The 19,007-nt window shown below is 37.8% G+C and overlaps 1 protein-coding gene across 1 annotated transcript in view; it reads right to left on the minus strand.

Moving 5' to 3' along the window:
• The window catches only part of pgbd5 (piggyBac transposable element derived 5), a 36,240-nt gene that overhangs the window by 11,673 nt on the left and 5,560 nt on the right, over positions 1–19,007 (minus strand). Inside the window, exons 2-4 of the mRNA XM_042502284.2 lie at positions 14,276–14,706; positions 7,833–7,967; positions 1,989–2,163 (exon numbers count right to left, since the gene is read on the minus strand). Coding sequence (XP_042358218.1) covers positions 1,989–2,163; positions 7,833–7,967; positions 14,276–14,706 — 741 coding nt within the window. The remainder of the gene's footprint in view (positions 1–1,988; positions 2,164–7,832; positions 7,968–14,275; positions 14,707–19,007) is intronic.

Raw genomic sequence — 19,007 nt, forward strand, 5'->3', positions numbered from 1 at the left:
TCAAATCTGGATGTGTGCTGGTATTCAGTCTTCTATCATATTAATCAAAATATTTTACCACTGTTGGTCAGACAAAACAAGACATAAATATGTCAACTTTGGTTTTGAGATATTGCAAGAGGTATCTTTTACAATTAAATGCCATTCATTGAGAAAATAATCAACAGATTAAAGCTTTAGTTAGTCATATTCACTGAAACTTTCACTATATTTTGAAAGAGGGACAGATAATCTGTTAAAAAAAAGTGAGAGTGTAAAATAACAATGGCCATTTCTCATGATGTTCTTACATTTCATAGATTAAACAATTAATGGAAAAAACCTGTTAGTTGATCACTATACATTCCTGCAGTAACTTCTGTGCATTTTCTGTGCTTTCCAAGCTTTCTGCTTCTGATAGGAACCAAAACTCACAAAACAAACTACTGTAGACTGTTTATTTCTCTCACAGCTGTCTTTCCACCCCTTCAGTTTCTATATTTCTTACATGGATGAGCAGCAGCGAAACAATCATGTGGCTGAGTGCTGCTGATTTGCTCTCAGTTTGGAGAATGATTTCTATCTGTGTAGTACAGTATGTGAATATGTGTGTGTGCGTCTCCACAGTAAGTGCTGCAGAGGTAATTAACTCTGCAAATTAATCCAGCACGATAAATTTGATAGAAAAAGTCGGACAATGCCTTCACATGCTCAGAACTGACTTTTTTTTCCTGAATGCCTCATGGTAGCTTCGCCCAATTAAGATGACAAAATATTGATTTTATCTCCAGACATGTTTTTCTTTATTTGACGTTCTGCGTCTCTGCCTGGTTGAGTTCAAAATTGCTCTTGTGTTATTGTTTAGTAAAAGAGCATTTGTGATAACGGGAATGTAAAAACTTTTCAATTTAAGCCATGCTGATGATATCACCAAAGAAGTCTGCTCTGTTTTGGGAATATTTCTTCTCTTCCATCACTGATTCGCTCATTTTCAGCCTTTTATGGAACCATGACATTGTCCTATATTTTGCTATTATTACGAAAGAAGAAAACAGGTCAGTGAGGAGAATTCAACTGTGACTCACCATAACCACACAACAGGATTATGCTTTCATAATAAAATATGCCTTTGGAATAATGAGCATGAAAATCAGAGCTCTGTGGAAACCTGCTTCAAAGGCAGATTATCAGCATAAAATATCACAATTTCCTCCAAAACTTTTTCCTGCAGATCACCGTCTGATAAAATATCACATACTGAGAATGTAGGCTTTAACAGTTCGAGAAAAAAAAACCCGTCTGATTCAGAAGTTGTCAGGTGTAACAGTAAGTGGTGTTTCTCTTAAACGTCCACTTTACGTATTGATTTTTTGAGCTGTGACAAGGCGAAACACTCCCCGCTGAATCTTCCATGATGTATTGTGCACGTCAAAAGACAATTAAGAGTCTGTTGCAGTGCATCCCAGGCAGGTTATGGTCGATGTTAGTTAAACAGCAAAAAAAAAACATTAATCTCAACAAGTCGCCAAGTGTAACATTCAGTTGACAAGAAAAAAGTACCTTTGCTTTTTCCACCGGGGACCACAGAATAAATGTTTAAGTCCCTAGCTGACAGGTAGAGTCTGCCATGTTTTCATCGACATATGACAAAAGCATGCTTGTGCTTTCACACATTCCCCATGTGGATAAAGATCTCTCACTCAGGGTGTAAAGACAGACAGATGAAGAAAAGAAAATGAATCATTCTAGCTGCATATTGTCATGCTATGAAGTTTCATTTGAAGGTGAAATGCAACAGACTGTCTTCCTCTCTGCGCCGTTTGGCCTCAGGATGCTACTGTCACAACATGACTAAAAACAAATAAACAAATAAAAAATGAAAAAGGAAGGGAGATGAGGATAGGACTACAATCTGTGCACCAAAGAAGAAAAGGGAAAGGACGTGCAAAGCAAGGTGTTTAATTTAGGCAGCATGACAGAGACAGACCAATAGATTACAGCTTGTGTACCTTGTTTGCTGAATTCGGTGAAGAGGCTGAGGCTGGTGATGGACGGCCCCGTGAAGATGATGGTGTTCTTGCCAGAGATGTTTTGGCAGAGCTGCTTGGCCACAAGGCTGTGGAGCTGCGGCTTGTTCTTCAAGGTGGCCAGACCGTCTGTGCCCTCCTTCAGATGGACTGAGATCTGCAGCGTGGGCGGAGAGTGACAGGGCATGTCGATAAAGCAGACATAAAACTAACAAACTTTATTTAAGTTTTAAGCACCATTTTATTGTCTACTGGGTTAGAAAATTCTTAATCCTCTGCAAGGCTGCAATTTTCATTTTACAACACTGTGTAGTAGAAAAAAAATCAGCAGGTTGGCATTTAAAACAAAAAATGCCAACCTGCTGATTTTTTTTCTTCTCTTTCTCTTTCTTCTTCTTTTCTTTCTTTGCTTGTTTTTTTGTTGTTGTTGTTGTTTTTTGGGGTTTTTTTTGTTTCATGAGTGGTAGCCCTAGAGAAAAGGCCATTAAGGTGCTGAAATCAAAATCCTCTTGGACTTTGTCATAGTAATGCGCCGTTATCATCAGCAATTTCCACCAGCATTTTTCTTTATGCTTTACCTTATTTTCTGTGATGTTTATAATGTTACTTTGTCAGATGTTCATGTTAAATGTGGCCAAAGTTTCAAATAATGACTTAAATCTGTGTAAAAGTAATCCCTGTGAGCAAAAACCTCAGGCTTTAGATTGTGATGAACACCTGGTTTATAACTTATTTCTTTACTTTCGAGACAAGCTGATGTCAGCTTGTGACTAATTTCTTTATATTGTCATTTCCTCCAGGCACACGACTGCAAGTGTTTATATTACACTCCTACATATAGCTGCATGTTAACGTCAGGGATCTTGGTTGCTGATGTGGAAAATTTCTCCTGAATTTCCAGTGAAATTCCTGCTGGAACATGTCCAGTTGTGATGATTTTGCTTCTGAAGTTTTTATTAGTGGATTTTCTGGGTAGAAAGTGACACTTAGTGACATTAGTAGATTTAGAAAATATTTTTTTAAAGGAAGATAGAAAAAAAATACAAAAACAGAAAAAAAATTATTAGCATAATTACATATTTAAAAATATGTTATAGAATTATTTTTGCCTTATTTTCTTTTCGTTTTTCTTTCTTTCTTTTTAAACAAATTTTCATGTAATTTTCTCATACTTTTTCATTTTGAGGTAATTTCTTTTTTCATTGCTTATTGCCTTCCTACCATCGAACCATTTTGCTCAGCTTTGAAAGGGTTAAGGCATAGACCATAAACTGCAGCATCCCCTGTCTGAGTCTGGATGGAGACCTGCAATCCATTCCCCCTTTTATTCTCTTCCCTTATTCTTTTTCATATCTCTACTGTTAAGTCTCTAAAAAGCTCATAAATTGTCCATACATTAAAAGAGTTAATCCTCTGGAGAGCATGAATATGCTCAGTAAATTTCATGGTATTCTGCCAAATAAGTTTTGATACTTAAAATCAGGCCCTACATTTTCAAAAATGTCCCTAACTATCTGTAATTTCCAAACTGTTTGGGGATCACAGAGATGTTTTAGGAGCGCCCACTGAGGGCTCTGAATATGAATATTTCATGACAAGCTGGCCAGATATGTTGCTCTGGATGAAGGCGGGCTGAGCTGTGCGGACTGAGCTGTGGAGCTGAGATGTGGTGCCCTTGAAGATAAGAGTCTCAAAAGAAATATGCAGAAGACCTCCAAAGATGGCCATTATCAGATATATACAAACAGAGATGTAAACCCTCAGTGTCCTTATGTTCTTTTTGCTGCTGTTCACAAGCTGAACGGCATTAGCCTGATTAGCTAGCATCTACGTCAGGCCTTTAGCTATTACACTAAGTGGTCAGTTCATGCCTGTGTGTGTGTGTGTGTGTGTGTGTGTGTGTGTGTGTGTGTGTGTGTGTGTGTGTGTGTGTGTGTGTGTGTGTGTGTGTGTGTGTGGTGCACTAGCTAATGGAATCTCATTGATTCACTCCATTAACTTGTTTTATTTCTTTGAATTTTTTTTCTCTCCCTCCACACAATTCATTTGAAGAGAGAAGATCTCAGTGCAGACACACATCAGCGGACTGGTAAAGACAGTGTAACTGCCAAATGGCCACAGTCAGTGTGAATGCTAATGCTTATTTGTTAAATGGATGGGATAATGGGATATGGCTCTAAATGGAGCTTGTGACGCCTCTTGTACACAATTAGGTTTTACACAGGAGGTTTGGGATTACAGAAAAAATTATGAATTTATGTTATTCGATTTGATACAAAGCAATGATAACAAAAAGAAACAAAAAAAGGCAAATTAAAATTCTGATCGTGGCCGTTCCCTCTCTCCACTAATGTAATTCTGGACTACATCCCGGCTAAAGATGGAAACTCTTTCCCTGCAGCAAAGTCTTATGCCTGAGATCTATCTATTTATGGGTTCTCTGCAGCAAAAAGCCTTTTTCTTTACAATGTTGTAATATTGTATTACTGCACTTCCTACCAGATTTCTCCAAATGCATAAACAAGAAAACAACAGCTTGTTTTACTTACACTCTTTGTTTATTCTGTTTCTGATGCCAGTGTTAGATACTGGGCTTTAATATTAAAGAATTAAAGATTGAAACATCTATTTTCATTTAACCTCCAATGCAAGTGTTGGAAGACAAAAATCAAAATTTTAAACTTTTTTCTAAAGGTAAAATGGTTCTTCAGCAGTCTGAGACTTCACTTAAAGAGATCGGATGATTTAAGTAGATATTTTTCAAAGTTACAGGCTTTTTAGTACAAAAATCTTCTCCACTGCAGCTCAACACAGACATCCAGAAAGGAATGTTTATTCCAAAAAGACTGCAATTTTAGAATATAACCACTTAATTGATTAGAGTCTGGGTTTTAAATGCTTAAGCTTCTGCTTATTTTAAATGCTGTACAAACAGTGAAAACATTTCAATCCATGATGGACTTTCCTCTGTGCAAAATAAGGCATGCAGGATGAGTCACCCTGTATGTGGGTTACTCTACAGGTGCCTCTGATCGGGGCTTGATTGAACACATGAAGTCAGTTGCCACTTGGTCAAGTCATTACATGCACACCAGAATAATACAACTCCATAGCGCTGACACATTCTCACACATTCTGTTAGAACAAATTAATGGAAAGGACATTAGAGACGACTTATGGTGGTAAAATAGACATTTAGTTCAAGGGCAGCTCCGGTGGACATTCCTGCAGTCATATCAATGGCTATCAATAAAATGTCTGGGGACATGCCCTGTGTAATTTCTCAAAGCCCATGACGTCTTCAAATGGTTTGTAATATCCGACCAACAGCCCAAAAATTCCAAAGTGATTTGAGTTATTACTCGGTATGACAAAGAAATGTATGAAATTCTCACATTTAAGAAGCACGACACCAGTAAATGTTCAGCTTTTTTGTGTAAGGAAAATACTAAAACAATGTTTTGATCATTAAAACAGTTGCCAACTAATTTGCTGTCAATTAATAGACTTAATCTTTGTAAGTCTGATCTTCTTTGGAAGTGGAATTAAGTTCAAGCAAATAAACAGTCCCTCTGAAAACAGTCTCTTTCTCTCTTTCTGGATATGTTAAATGAATAATGTGATGTTTCATCACTATGAGCAGCACAAACTCCAGAATTCCCCTCCCCTCAAAGGTATCGAGGTAGATGTGGGAATATCAGAGACAGATGTCTCAGAATTTGGACAAATATAGTATTATAGTAATATAAGTATTTGTCAAAAATGTATGCAAAGCACAGTTGGACTCCACTGGAGGTATGTGTTATGTCAGTGTTGGTGCTCTCCAGTTTTGCAGTGCAAACTTTTGTGTGTGCCTGCGTGTGTGTGAGCCCCGCCTAAAATGTATACAGTCATAAAAAATTGCTTTAACAACCTGCATCCTGATGGAAAAATGAACATTTTCACCTCCAGTTTGGCATCTTGTCTCACAAATACTGTGCAGTGGTTAGGAGGTTTCCTCCATTACTTGTCACCAATTTAACAATACGGAATAAAAATGGTGATCTCTGGCAGTAATGGTTTCTAGTGTTTTCTCCTCTGTCGTCGATAATGGTCGAGGTTGGTCAGGTCTGTCAGTCCTCCTGCAGTCTCTGGCCCCAGTTAAATGGTGTTGTTACATAAGCAACCGGTGTAGGAGTGGAAGGTTGCGGTAAGGGCAAGGTTGTTAGTGAGACGAGCAGCCCTGCCTGCCTGAAATGTGACAACACAGATCTAATCCTGCACCAGCGGCTATTCAAATCTAAAACAACATCAAAAAGAGAAATCTGACAACCAATATTTTCACCCAGAAGATATTTTTCACTTCAAGATGAGTTTGATCATTTTTTGAAACCAAACTTTTCTGTGTATAAAGCCTGCAAGCATTCCCCATGAATCATTAAAAGTTATTTTATTCTTTGTAGCACCAGCAAGTAACTGGCTGAATGCAAAACGATGCAACATCAACGACCAACGAGAATGAGATTTGAACCTTGGTGAAGATCAAAGTCTCTAATGTTTTCAAGAAGCCTTTTTGACTTCAGGCAGACTGAAGACATTTTCTTGCATTTTTGATGTAAAATATTATATTTCTGCCACAAAGTTTGAAAACAGCAAATTAATGTACCCTTAAAGCAACCACACATACATGTACTTTTTCTCTTTCACCTGTCTTCACTATCTCTTGTTTCTTTTTGCACTACAGACCTGAAATAACCTTGATTTAGATTGCTGAGTACAGTCAGGGGTGAATTCACGAAGAACACATTGCAGCCACTAATAACACCATAAACCGCCATGCCAGGTGTGCTCATGAGCAGATATTCCAATTTCCCTTTTGAGTTTCAATGTATCACTTGCAACCCCAATCTGTCCCATCTCAAGGTCTGATTCACAAAAAATAATAGCTAATGATATGACCCAGAAAGTTCTGAGGTTGAGTACAATATGCCTGATGTTTTGCATTTGATGTTGCCTTCGCCTTTCAATCTCTGCTGCGTTTATCCCTGAAAAGTCTTTTTATAAAGGTGCTTTAGTTCTCTTAAGTGTGTAATAATTCAGGCTGTTCTCATTAACCTTTTGCACATTTTCACACCAAAAATGATGCACTCAAATTTGTGCATATCCCACATAATCATGAGCCAGTAATTTGTGCATAACCCACGTATTTTCAAAGGCTTTGATCACATGATAATTGCACTGATGGTAGTCAACAAGGAAGCGGTCCAGAGCAGAGGTAGAGGTAGATTGTGGTGGTGAAAGGCTCACAAACACTGGACTTTTCTCCAGGACTTTCTCAAGGAGAGCTGTGTTTAGAACCATGTGAATTTTGAGTGAAGTTTAAGTCATTTTAAGATTCATCCTTACCATGTTTCTCTTGCTGAACCTAGCCACAGAAAGTTTTTTTTTGCCTAAACTTAACCTCTGTAACTTTACATTAGCAACATAACTTTACATTCATTCGTGGGGCACTAATTCGTAAGATACCATACAAACAGTTCTATGAGGATATGTTGAGTAATTTCATTGTAATAGCCCTTATTAGCCCTGATCTTTGTCATCCAACTTTTTTTGCAATGAGGCTAATTTGCACAGAAATGCACCAGTTTCAAAACAAATATATGCATTTGCTTATTTAAATATGTGCAAATTGTACAGGAGCACCAGGACGCTATTTGCTTAGCAGCGCAGTTATGGGTGCATTTCCCATTTTGCAGGTGCTTCGAGAATTACAAAGTTTCTTTTTTTGTCAGCAAAAGCCACACAATCCCTTTGTGATTTTTCCCTTGAGTATTTTTTTGCTGCTACCTGACAGATGAATCCAGTGGAAGTACACTGTCGAACCCAGAGGCTGAACTTTCTCTTCTTCCTCTTCCTCAGCTCTCTTTCTGTGCATGTGGTGATGAAGACCGGATCCTCGTCTATCAAGGGCTCGTGAAGAACCTGGAAACAAACAGGCAGCATTTCTGTAAGTTTGTCGTATTAGTGGATTTTTACATAACCAAGTAACAAGTGAAGTACACATTGTGTTCCTGGAGAATAGCTGGCCTTGAGAAAAGAGAATAAAAAAGTATTTTTATGCTTGGCATAAGAACGAGGTTGTGTTGATGATGTAACATTACAGCGAAGGGTTAGAGAGGGAAGGCAGCCAGTTGAGGATCCTCACAAGTCTTGTATGTGTTTGAATGTGATACAATCGAGAGAAAAAAAACACTGTTCTCGGCTGAAACACGCTCTCAGCTGTGCCGATCTGTCTGCATAACCCTTCAGAAGTGTACCTTCAGTTTTTTCTGTTGTTTCAGTTTCTTCCTTATCCTTCACATTTGCATTTATGTTACCCGCTTCAGTATTTTTGTCTGCATCTTTCTCTCTAAACCACTTAAAAACAAAATGAACAAAGTAAAAACAGAACTTTCATGGTCTGTGCTTGACTAGTCTAGCTTCAGACCAAACCAAAATAGACAAAATAAAAAATACATCTAATAAAATAGACAAAATAGAGAAAAATATTGTTTACTCCACTCGACCTTTTTTCAACTTGGGTGTGATTTTTGCCTGATGCAGTAAATTCAGTGAGCCCCGAGAGAAAAACTCTCAGAGAAGTTATCACAAAACAACATTGGTCTATCAAGAATTAAATATGATGGAAAATAAATACATAAAAATATAAAAGGGACACTCAGTTTCAGCTTATCTACATGCTTTTCATTGTTCAAGTTTAAAACAAACACTTAAGTGCAGCTAAAACAATTACTCAGTTAATCTATTAGTCTATTGTAGAGATAAGTCGACTAGTTAAATAAACAATGCTTTTGTTTTTCATGTCAAGCACGCCTAAATTAATATATATTACACACCAAGCAGACCTGTGAAAAAAATAAAATATTCCGAATTTTTATGGGTACCCCCTAGAACTCCTTAAACGATGCGTGGTTGATAATCACTGATATACACAATATTCTTTGGACAATATTTAAATCTCGTTGATTAAATCATGCTCATTTTGACTGTTTTCTAAGTGCTTTATTATTATTTTTCATTTATTTTGACTGGTTGACTAGTCTAAGTAACCCTGTGAAACCTGGATTAACATCAGCTTTCTTTTGTTGTGTACAGACACCTTTTTCAAGCATTTAAACCCTAGAAACCTGAGCAGATTGGTTTGATTAATTTCAAAAACACGAAACAAGGCAATGAGCAACTTGGCAGGAAATTCCCACATACTGCAAGAAATTAGGAGAACATGACAAAAAGCCACTTGCTGCTGTGGTCAATAATTAAATTGACGAATATAATTGAAGACATGTCGAACTTCAAAATCAGGCTGAAGTGAGCCATGTTCCACTTGTACCTTTATTATTTCCCAGATCTGCTCACTGTCTCTACCTACTTAGATAAGGTCAGATGAGATACTGAGGACAAATTTCCCAACAGGGATTAACAAAAGTATTAAAAACTGGCAAACATTTACAAACACAAAAGAGGGGCATTAACAGAACACACACACACACACACACACACACACACACACACACACACACACAAAAAAAAAAAACAAATATTATCTATCCCTTTCTTGGACAATTGGTACACATAAATCCTGGCAAAATATTTTCCAGAGATGCAGCCACAAGACAAATATTTGCATTTCAAATGCCTCTCCCATCCTCCGGTGTCTTACCCGCCTTTGCCTCCTCCCACTCCATCATGATTTGACTAAGGCTGAGGTGAGAAGTGACCAACAGCTCTCTCCTGCTCCAGGATTGGGAGCAACAAGTCATTTCCAAGTCAAATACTGAGTTATGGATTATACAAGTGGAAAATTAATGAGGCTCTTTAGCCTCTGGATGGATGACATCATCCAAACCACAACGACCTTTTAAGAAACCTCTCTTCCTTTTGCTGCTACACATCAATTGCTACTGCAGCACACTTCTCTCAGTGATATTTCTCTAAACCATATCCTAACTGCTAGACATTTGCGCATAAATGATTCCAATAAATCATTTGCACTGGTTTACTAATCCTTCACTGGACAAAGACAGGAGAAAAATCAATCTATCCACTCAACTTGCTGTCTTGCAGTGGATGTTCTGTGAGGACTGTGACAAATGCTCTCAAAGATTTAACACTTGCAAATCAATACAAAGCAGTGTCAACAGATCATGTTCGCGACTGCAAAACTGCAAGACTGACAGACAATGTGAAGCGTCGCTGTCAACAGGAGCTGACATAACATGCTAATATTCAGCACTGATGCTGTTCACACGTTAGCACTCATGCTCACACACACACACACACACACACACACACACACACACACACACACACACACATCATGTTGAATAATGCTAAGTGGCAGATAAATCCAGGCCACACAGACTCACATCAAGAATTGTCCTATATTCGAACAAAAAATGTGGATGATGCACATCCCCCCTTTGTTCATTTCTTGACAATTAGAAATAGAGCTGAGCTGATTTGTTGATTAATTGATCTGTTGATCTGCAGGTTAATCAGCCATCATGTCCATTATCAAAATAGCCCTTTTTAAAGCAAAAAGCGCCCCAAATTCTCTAATTTCAGCCTTTAACAAATGAACAAGGATTTCATGACAATGAGGACTGCAGATTGCAAGCAGATGAAACTCCTGGTTAGGATTACTTCAGTGTACTGGGAGCCATATTTTATGTAGGTCTCTTCTACTCCAAAAAAAAAAAAAAGAAAAAAAAAGAGGACCAAGGCATTTAAACCGGTAACAAAACTGAATAAAACTGTTTCACATTACAAATCAGTTTTTCTCCGATCCTGGCAGCTGCTGACGGGCTGTTAGCCAATCGTCTGCTAATGTATGTATATTTTTTCTCTTAGGATCCAGATGTTGAGAAGGGTTTTTACTTGGATCCTAATTGTCCGCAGAGGTCTCTTCCTCTCCTAAACAAACAGAACAGACAATGTAAACCAGGAAAACCAGTGAATAAAGCTGTTTCATGTTAAAAATAATTCTTTTTCCAATGTTGTTCGACTCGTCCCAGAGGGACGGCTAATGATGGGTGTCAACGGTGGCCATCCCCATCGACACGGACCTGCTCCTCAAGTAGATATATGTAAATGGGTCATTCTACGGTAATTTGGAAACATAACGATTCTTACGTTTGAGTAATTAAACACTAAAGAAAACATACTAATTATATTATGTTCTATGTCTGCCAATATATGCCCCTAAATCCTACACTACACACTGAACCTTTAATCAGCCACTATCTTTGTAATCAAAACAGTCCCTTTTTAAAGCCAAAATGACCAAAATGCCTCTTGTACAGCCTCCAAAAGAGCAAACTCTGTCTAGTAATTCAAATCAAACCAAATTATATTGCACTGTTTATATTCAAATTTTTCAACTTGGACTTTTGGAAATTGCATTGCCCTTTTTTTTTTTTGCTATTTTCTGTCATTTTAGAAACTAAATTATTTATTAATTAGCTGTGAAAATAATCAACAGATCAATCGATTATGATACTTATCATTATTTGCAGCCTAAACTGAAACCACTACATCAACTTGCTTCCTTGCTTCTGCATCAGTCTTTAAATGGACAGATTACTTTTCCATTGTGGAGCAACAGTTTCCGTCACTCTCACTATCTGGGCCCGCTCTCTGCCCCTGGCACAGAAAACCAACAGATAAAACAAACTGGCCTAGATACACATGTACGTCTCTTCTGCTAACGACACACACACACACACACACACACACACACACACACACACACACACACACACACACGCTGTCTGACAGCCGGTCTGCCCTCATTGTCTCAGTTTAGTCAGTTTTAGATCTAAGTGGATACAGAGCACTGAAGTGAAGCCCTTTATCACTTCATAATGAAATAAACTCATCAACATTTACATTCAAACTGCTTTGACTCTACAATGACAGAGCTGATGTGATATGGGGTCTTGCTGTTAAGAGACTGTATTCCCAAATGCATCACTGGACTGACATCATCTCTCACAGTGAAGATTATGTTAAAACATTCGCAGTGCATGAGGTAATTTAATCAACTACTTCCCAGAAATTCATTAATTTTTAAGAGCTCGAACGTGTCTGCAGGGGTGGCATCAAGATCCCGCTGGGATATGATTAGGCAACCCGGGTACCCTCTTTCTAGCCAGATTTTGAATACGTCAGGTGATTTATTTTTTTATTATGATGGAAGAACATGCAGCCGAATAAAAATGCCCTTCAGTGAAATGAACTACGTCCTCCAATAAAGAACCAAAAACCATTTGAAGAAAAATGTTATTTTTGTGTGACTTTTATGCAACCCTATCGCAAGAACAAATGCAGGTTATGTAATTTTCAGCAAACTACAGATTTGTAACATTAGTGACATATTATTATGTGTGTTTTTTTGTAGTGCAGGGGTCTTCAACATTTTTCAGGCTAGGGACCCCCGAAATAGACACAGAGCAGGGACCCCCTATTATATATAGAGCCTTGCATATTAAACAAGCAGATGGAGGTTGGGTTGTCAGACAGAGGGCCGGCCATACCAGCCTCAGTCTGCAGTCTTGCTTTTCAAGTCGGTGAGGAAGAAATTTCCAGTTTTAAAAGAAATTATTGCAAATGGCAAAATATGTTGGATTAATATTAATGTGTTTTTTTTTTCAGAAATTAATTTTAAAAAACAGTAAAAGAACATCAACCCCCCCCCCAAAAGTAAGTCTTTGGAGTCGGAGTTTGGTGCTCTATTGAAAGCCCAGAATGTAACATTTCTTCACGTTTCAACAATGCTATAATTTATGTGTGGTCATGTTTAGGTACAAAAATCACTTGGTTATGGTTTGTCAAAGACCTTTTTTGGCTTATAATATCCAATTTTCATGGCACAATTACAGCTTAGAATGCTGCATTGTTTCTGTAAAAAAAACAATCACTTTTCATGCCACTATCCACACCGACAGGTCGCTTCAAAATAGCCACGTTTGGTGCATAAAAAGCTGCCTCCACATGACAAATTTGGCTCTTTTACATGTGATCAGAACTACATCACTTTAGAAATGCTGATATGATACATATGAAACATACAATACCAACATTTTCTTCTGGCAACTTTTATGGTAACCATTTCCATGAGTGAGTAATGAGCAAAATGTTATAATTTGGGACAATCAGGAGCAAATGACATGCTATGATCTCTCTTTCCTCTGTGAATTGCCACAACACTCTGCTCTTAATAGCACACACTTTGAGCTTGATTTTCATCAGGTTTAAGAAAACAAGGCTGAGCGATTGCTGCTATCTTTCTTTGCTCAAACTGAGCACATCTCATATTTTTTCTTTCTCACAGTAATTAAGCTGAACAAGAACATAATAATATAGACGGGCTAATCTGAGATTCTACTTCAATCAGGTTGTTTACTTGCTGCCTCTTTAGAAACTGCAGTGCTGCTGTTCATCTGGAGAAGAAAGTAAAGTAGGAGTCAAATAAACTTCCAGCCCACCCAAAATAGAGTAGCTAGGCTGGCGTTTCACTGCCCCAGTTGCATAAATGTAGCTCTTAGGCATACAGTGCAACTGAAAACAAGTAGAAGTGAGTCCTCTGGAGGGGAGGTCTGTTAACAATGACTGCTTAACCCAAATACTAATGCTGTTTAGTCGGTTCACCCTACTTCAAGAGCAAATTACCTTTACATTTTTCTTTCACAAGGTAACTAGGGAACTCATCAGACACTGTATTAAAAGTGAATAAATAAAACATAAAGTGAACGTACACTGCCAACCATAAAAATGAAGACATTTTTATGGTTGGTTTAAAGATTTATAAAATATTTTTTTAAAGCTAGGGAAAAAAATCTTGGTAAAAATAATAAAGCTAGGGAAAAAGCTTTATTTATAGTTATCATGATTACATATTTAAAATTATGCTAAAAAATAATAATCATAATTATTATAATGATAATATTATAATATATATATATTTCTATTTTTTAGGGAATTTTCAACTAATTTCATGTAGTGTTTTTTTTTTAACTAATGTCTTGCTAATTTTTGGGTCATTTTCTATTTCATTGCCATTTTAACCAAAGAAATCAAGCTAATTTGCCCAAGTTTCAAAAGGTTAAACTAAAAACTTGTCTGTGGTTTGCCAACTGAAGATCAAGTATCAAACTTGATCTTCAGTATGTGATACTTTAGAAAGTATGAGATACTTTAGGAAAATGACGCCTGCAGGAGAGTGCACCCACCTGTGTCTGTGAAGGTCTGAAGGTGCAGCCGAATGACTGCTGCAGAGAGTCCAGGAAGGGCTGGATCTTGTACAGGCCCTGGTTGCTCCCCTGCGACGGTCGGAAAGCCACAATGTGGAAGTACTTGAGGATCTTCTCAAAGCGCGCCTGGCTCATCTTCAAGGCGATGCTGCGGTTGCTGAAGAAGCCTGAGCTCCAGATGCTGAGCACCGACTCACAGCGGTGCACGCTGGTGGAGATGACAAAGCCCAGGAAGGCCTTCATCTCCTGAGCTGTGACAGGACGCCAGCCCTCGTCCGAGCCAAAGCGCTCCTGGAACTTCTTGGCGTACATGTTGGTCTGGGTGACCATGTTTTGGATGCAATTGTCCGGGACAAAGAGCTGGAAGAAGTCCAAGGCTGTGGCAGTGGCCGGCATCTTCTGAGCGGGGCCTGGAACAGGACAGGAAGGACAAAAAAGGATTATGACAGAGAGAAATGGACAGACTGACAGATAGAGAGTCCCATATGGGCTAACTCAGAGACAAAACTGTCACTTAATCCCTTAAATTTGGGCATCATGCCTACAATTTGATTGACTTTGCTGAATAAAAGTTTTAGATTTTGTTGAGCCGTCACTGTCAAGGCTGTGTGGGATGTGTGCAAACTGTTTCTTGCTTACATAAATGCCATTGTCATCTCATAAGAGGAGAAGAAACAATAAAAGAGAGACAACATCCATTAGTTAAGGTAATCTTACACTGTGATAAATCATCAGAAGAACACATTTACACATAATCGCTGTGCTTGTGCATGAATCAGCCACAGCAGCATTTGGTTTTAGTGTCAGAGGCCCAGGGCAGCGGTTAGATTGTTTACACGACATGACAGCCACCACACTGTCATCCTTGCAGTGTGGCGTTTCTACACTTGCTGAAGGTTAGAGTGTCTTGTTGCTTTAGTGTTATGGCAGTCGAAGTCATGATCTGATAGTTGTGTCAATAGTGACCCATGAAAGAAAGGCGTCAGAAGTCGTGCTATCAGTCATGTATCAGCTGATCAGAGAAAGGGTTGTTTAAACAGCATCATTTGCCTTTTTAAAACCAAATAATGGATGCACTTAAATGACGATTTGCAAACACTCATGTAACACAACAGACCTTAAAAGGACAGTTACAAAAACATTATTTTCCTCTTACTTGCAGTGCTGTTTGTCAGTCTAGATTGTTTTGCTGTGAGTTGCCGAGTGTTGGAGATATCAGCTGTTGAGATGTTGTAATATAATTGAAGTGGATGGCGCTCAGTTTGTAATGCTCAAATTAACAAAAAAAAAAAAAAATCTGAAAAACTTAACACAAGGTTCCCCAAGTATTCATCTATTTTTATCAGCATTTGTTGCAACATATTAATTTTCTATTTTATTGAGCTTGACCATTCATTAGGAGCACTGTTGAAATATATACTGTTATGTTATACAGAGCACAACACTCGCAGACACATGCAGCACAATACCAGGCACAGTGACAGTGAAATATTAATTTATTCATACAAAAACAAGGCACTATTTCTTTTCAAAACCATTCTCATTTTAGTGTCATTTTAGTCTCATTTCCATTCTTTTTTCAACATACTTAATATGAAACCTGCTGCCTTCTCATGGAAAGTTTGCTTTCACTCACCTCTGCGGCAGCTGCTTCTCTAATCTATGGATCTAATCTGCTTAGCTCTGATCGATCCAACCACAGACAGATTGACTGATGAAATCCCCACCCTGCAACTCAAACTCAAACTGCTTCGAGCATAGATGCATAAATTGTAATGGGAATAACTGTAACAGCAATGTCTATTTCCAAAAATCCTGATGAGGTTACTCAAGATAATCTACAGGTCTTTTTGCGAGCAGCTTCATTAATTATTTTCTTTCTACCAAATTACAGCCGTCAATTGTATCACCGGGCAGGAGAAGGCATGAATCTATTCATGGATGACAGTCTCGTGCTCTTGACATTAATATAAACATTAATGGTATCCTGCTTGGCCAAGGTGTAACATTAGCTCGCTCAGGTTAGCCTACGGGTGTAGTTCGATAGAAAGAAAACAGTTCCTACAGGAAACTGCTCACAACAAGGTCTGTGGATTATCTTGAGTAACAGTGTTATGATTTGTGGAAAGAGACACTGCTGTTGAGTGTCACAGGGTTCTACGACAAACTCCTCACAAACAATGGCGTAGTCAAAAATTGGTGTTGGTGCAATTTATTGTGTCGGCCTCCCAAAGTGAAAAATAGTGCAGATATGTACAAAGGTGAAAAAACAATTGAAAAAAATGAAAGGGAAATAAAACACTACTGTATATACAAGTTCACAAAAAGCCCCACTGAATGAAGCCATTCCTCCATAATTTTTCAAATGTAAATTTTGGTGGTTTAAGCACCATAAGCTGAGTGTCATCTAGTTTCTTTATATTGAATAGAAGGCAGATATCTCTACAGGTGATGTCTCCAACATTCAGCAACTCACATCAAAACAATCGAAATTGATAGATTGAGAGGAAAAATATGTATTTTTGATTCTGGGGTGAACTATACCCTTAAAGTAATAGCAAAACAGTTGAAAAAGTAAGTAACTGATAACAGACGAAAGGTTAAAAATGAGAGGATAAATGGTTGAAATAAATTGCAACATCAGTAAGTTGGGCTTTTGTGTTCAGGGGCTTTAGGGTTAAAGTGACTCAAAGTGCTGAAAACTAAGTGGTCGCCTCAACCAGTAAGACTTGAAAGTTTTCATCCTTTACTATGCAGCTATTTTCACTCTTTTGTATATTGTCACTCATTGGTTTACTGAGCTGAAAGTGACATTTACCTTCCATTTAAAAGCTTTCTGTGCACAAGCTTTTCGGCTATGCATTTAAGTCACAATCAATACACAATGCAGTGACTGGCTTGATGTGTATGCTCTAGTAAATTAGAGATTTTACTCTAAGGCTGTTGGATCCCTGAAAGGGAATTTGGACGTCAAGAAGAACAACTTCAGGCTCAATTGAACAGCACGATCTCATTATCTCTGAACAGAGTCGAACAAGATTTTCTCTCTGTCTCTATCCTTTCTTTAGTCCTGAGTGTCTGCAACCACAGAAATGAAGGACTTTTGCTTCAGTGTTTTCATGCTGAGTTAAAGACAACATGCACGAGGATTAAACCTAAATGGTACACTATTCAAGCAGCATGTGGACGAGAACAAGAAGAGGGAAAATAGACAGAGAGAGAAGTACAAGCACGCCCACGAAGCTGATGCTTGCGGCCAAGACAGCAGAAGTAGTCGGGCCACAGCTCGAAATCCGCTCATTTGCATTCCATTAGACTTGAAAGCTGAATGTAAAATCCAGCATGACTTCCTCGGAGCGGGCCACTCCTCCATAAAAACATCAGACATTGAGATGGAAGGTCCACCGAGGCGAAATGACTCACCTCGGCTCCTCTCAGGAGTAAGCCAAAAATACAACCCGAGGAAGAACTCATCATTTTTATGGATAATGGAATTGTTTCAGTCTGCTTCCTCCATAGATCTTCTTTATACATCCCTGTCAGCTGATCTACAGAGAAGTCTACATCATGCTGATAAAACTGGATCAACGTTTACATAATTCTTCTTTCAGACTACTAATATTAGCTAATGGGTCTCTACAAGGGATGCTTTGAAATATCAATTTCCCACATTTAAAAACTCCACCTACATTACTGACACAAGTATAATCCCTCATGATTATCAGCTGTTGTAGTATTTCTATTGGCGAGGACAAACAGCTGCCTGGTAGAGCTTTTATAGCCATGGATTTAAGAATGAGAGATTAATATGTAGTTGGGGTGGATAAACTCTGCATGTAGACGCAACGTGCTTTAAGCTCAGCTTTTAGAGGAAATTACAGAAAGAGCACGAGTCTGAGAGCGATTTCTGAATACATTCTCAGACAAATCCCAGCTATTTCTGGGCAAAATACTGAAACTAATAGCACAATATTGATAGAAATAAGTATTTTTATGTCATTATACAGTAGTGTAGTCAAAAATGATGATTCATTAATATATATTAATACTGGGTACTTGAAACAGTGTCAGAGCTCATTTTTCACAGTATCTGTGCAACACTACCAGCTATGCTTTCTCACCGTTTTCTGCTATATACCAACAAAACACAAGTCATCGTTGTCATGTTATAGCCTTATTTATCTTGAAGTAAAAATTTGAAATTATATGCCTTTAATGTCAATTTTGCCTGTGTTATCAAGAAACAGTATGGGATTTTCATATTGCAAGATATTGTAAGTTAGAAATTCCATATATATGTATATATATATATATATACTGTATATACACACACACACACACATATATAAATACATACATACATATATGGTTAGTACGATATGAATTTAGTTATAGTCAATGACAATGAGTCATTAGATCACTATGGAAAAAAGATATAATACTTTTCAGGGTTTCTTTTTTTCCTGTGTCATGCATAAACATCTTGTTTGCTTTATATGCTATTCATTTTATTTTGGTTTTTATTTTGTCTCTGCATACCCTGGTCTCATAATGGATTGAAATATGTACTCTTTTTTGTTTTCTGAATATTTAGACAAGCGTGTCTTAAAAACATATCCAACAACAGTCAGCAGTTGCTACTTTAGCGTAGCCTTCTTTACATATAAATGCTTAAATGAGAAAATGATCAAATTTCTCTTTGTGTCTCTGT

This window comes from Plectropomus leopardus, chromosome 13 (genome assembly GCF_026936395.1).
Source record: "Plectropomus leopardus strain MGB_pleo_1.0 chromosome 13, ASM2693639v1, whole genome shotgun sequence".
NCBI lineage: Eukaryota > Metazoa > Chordata > Actinopteri > Perciformes > Serranidae > Plectropomus > Plectropomus leopardus.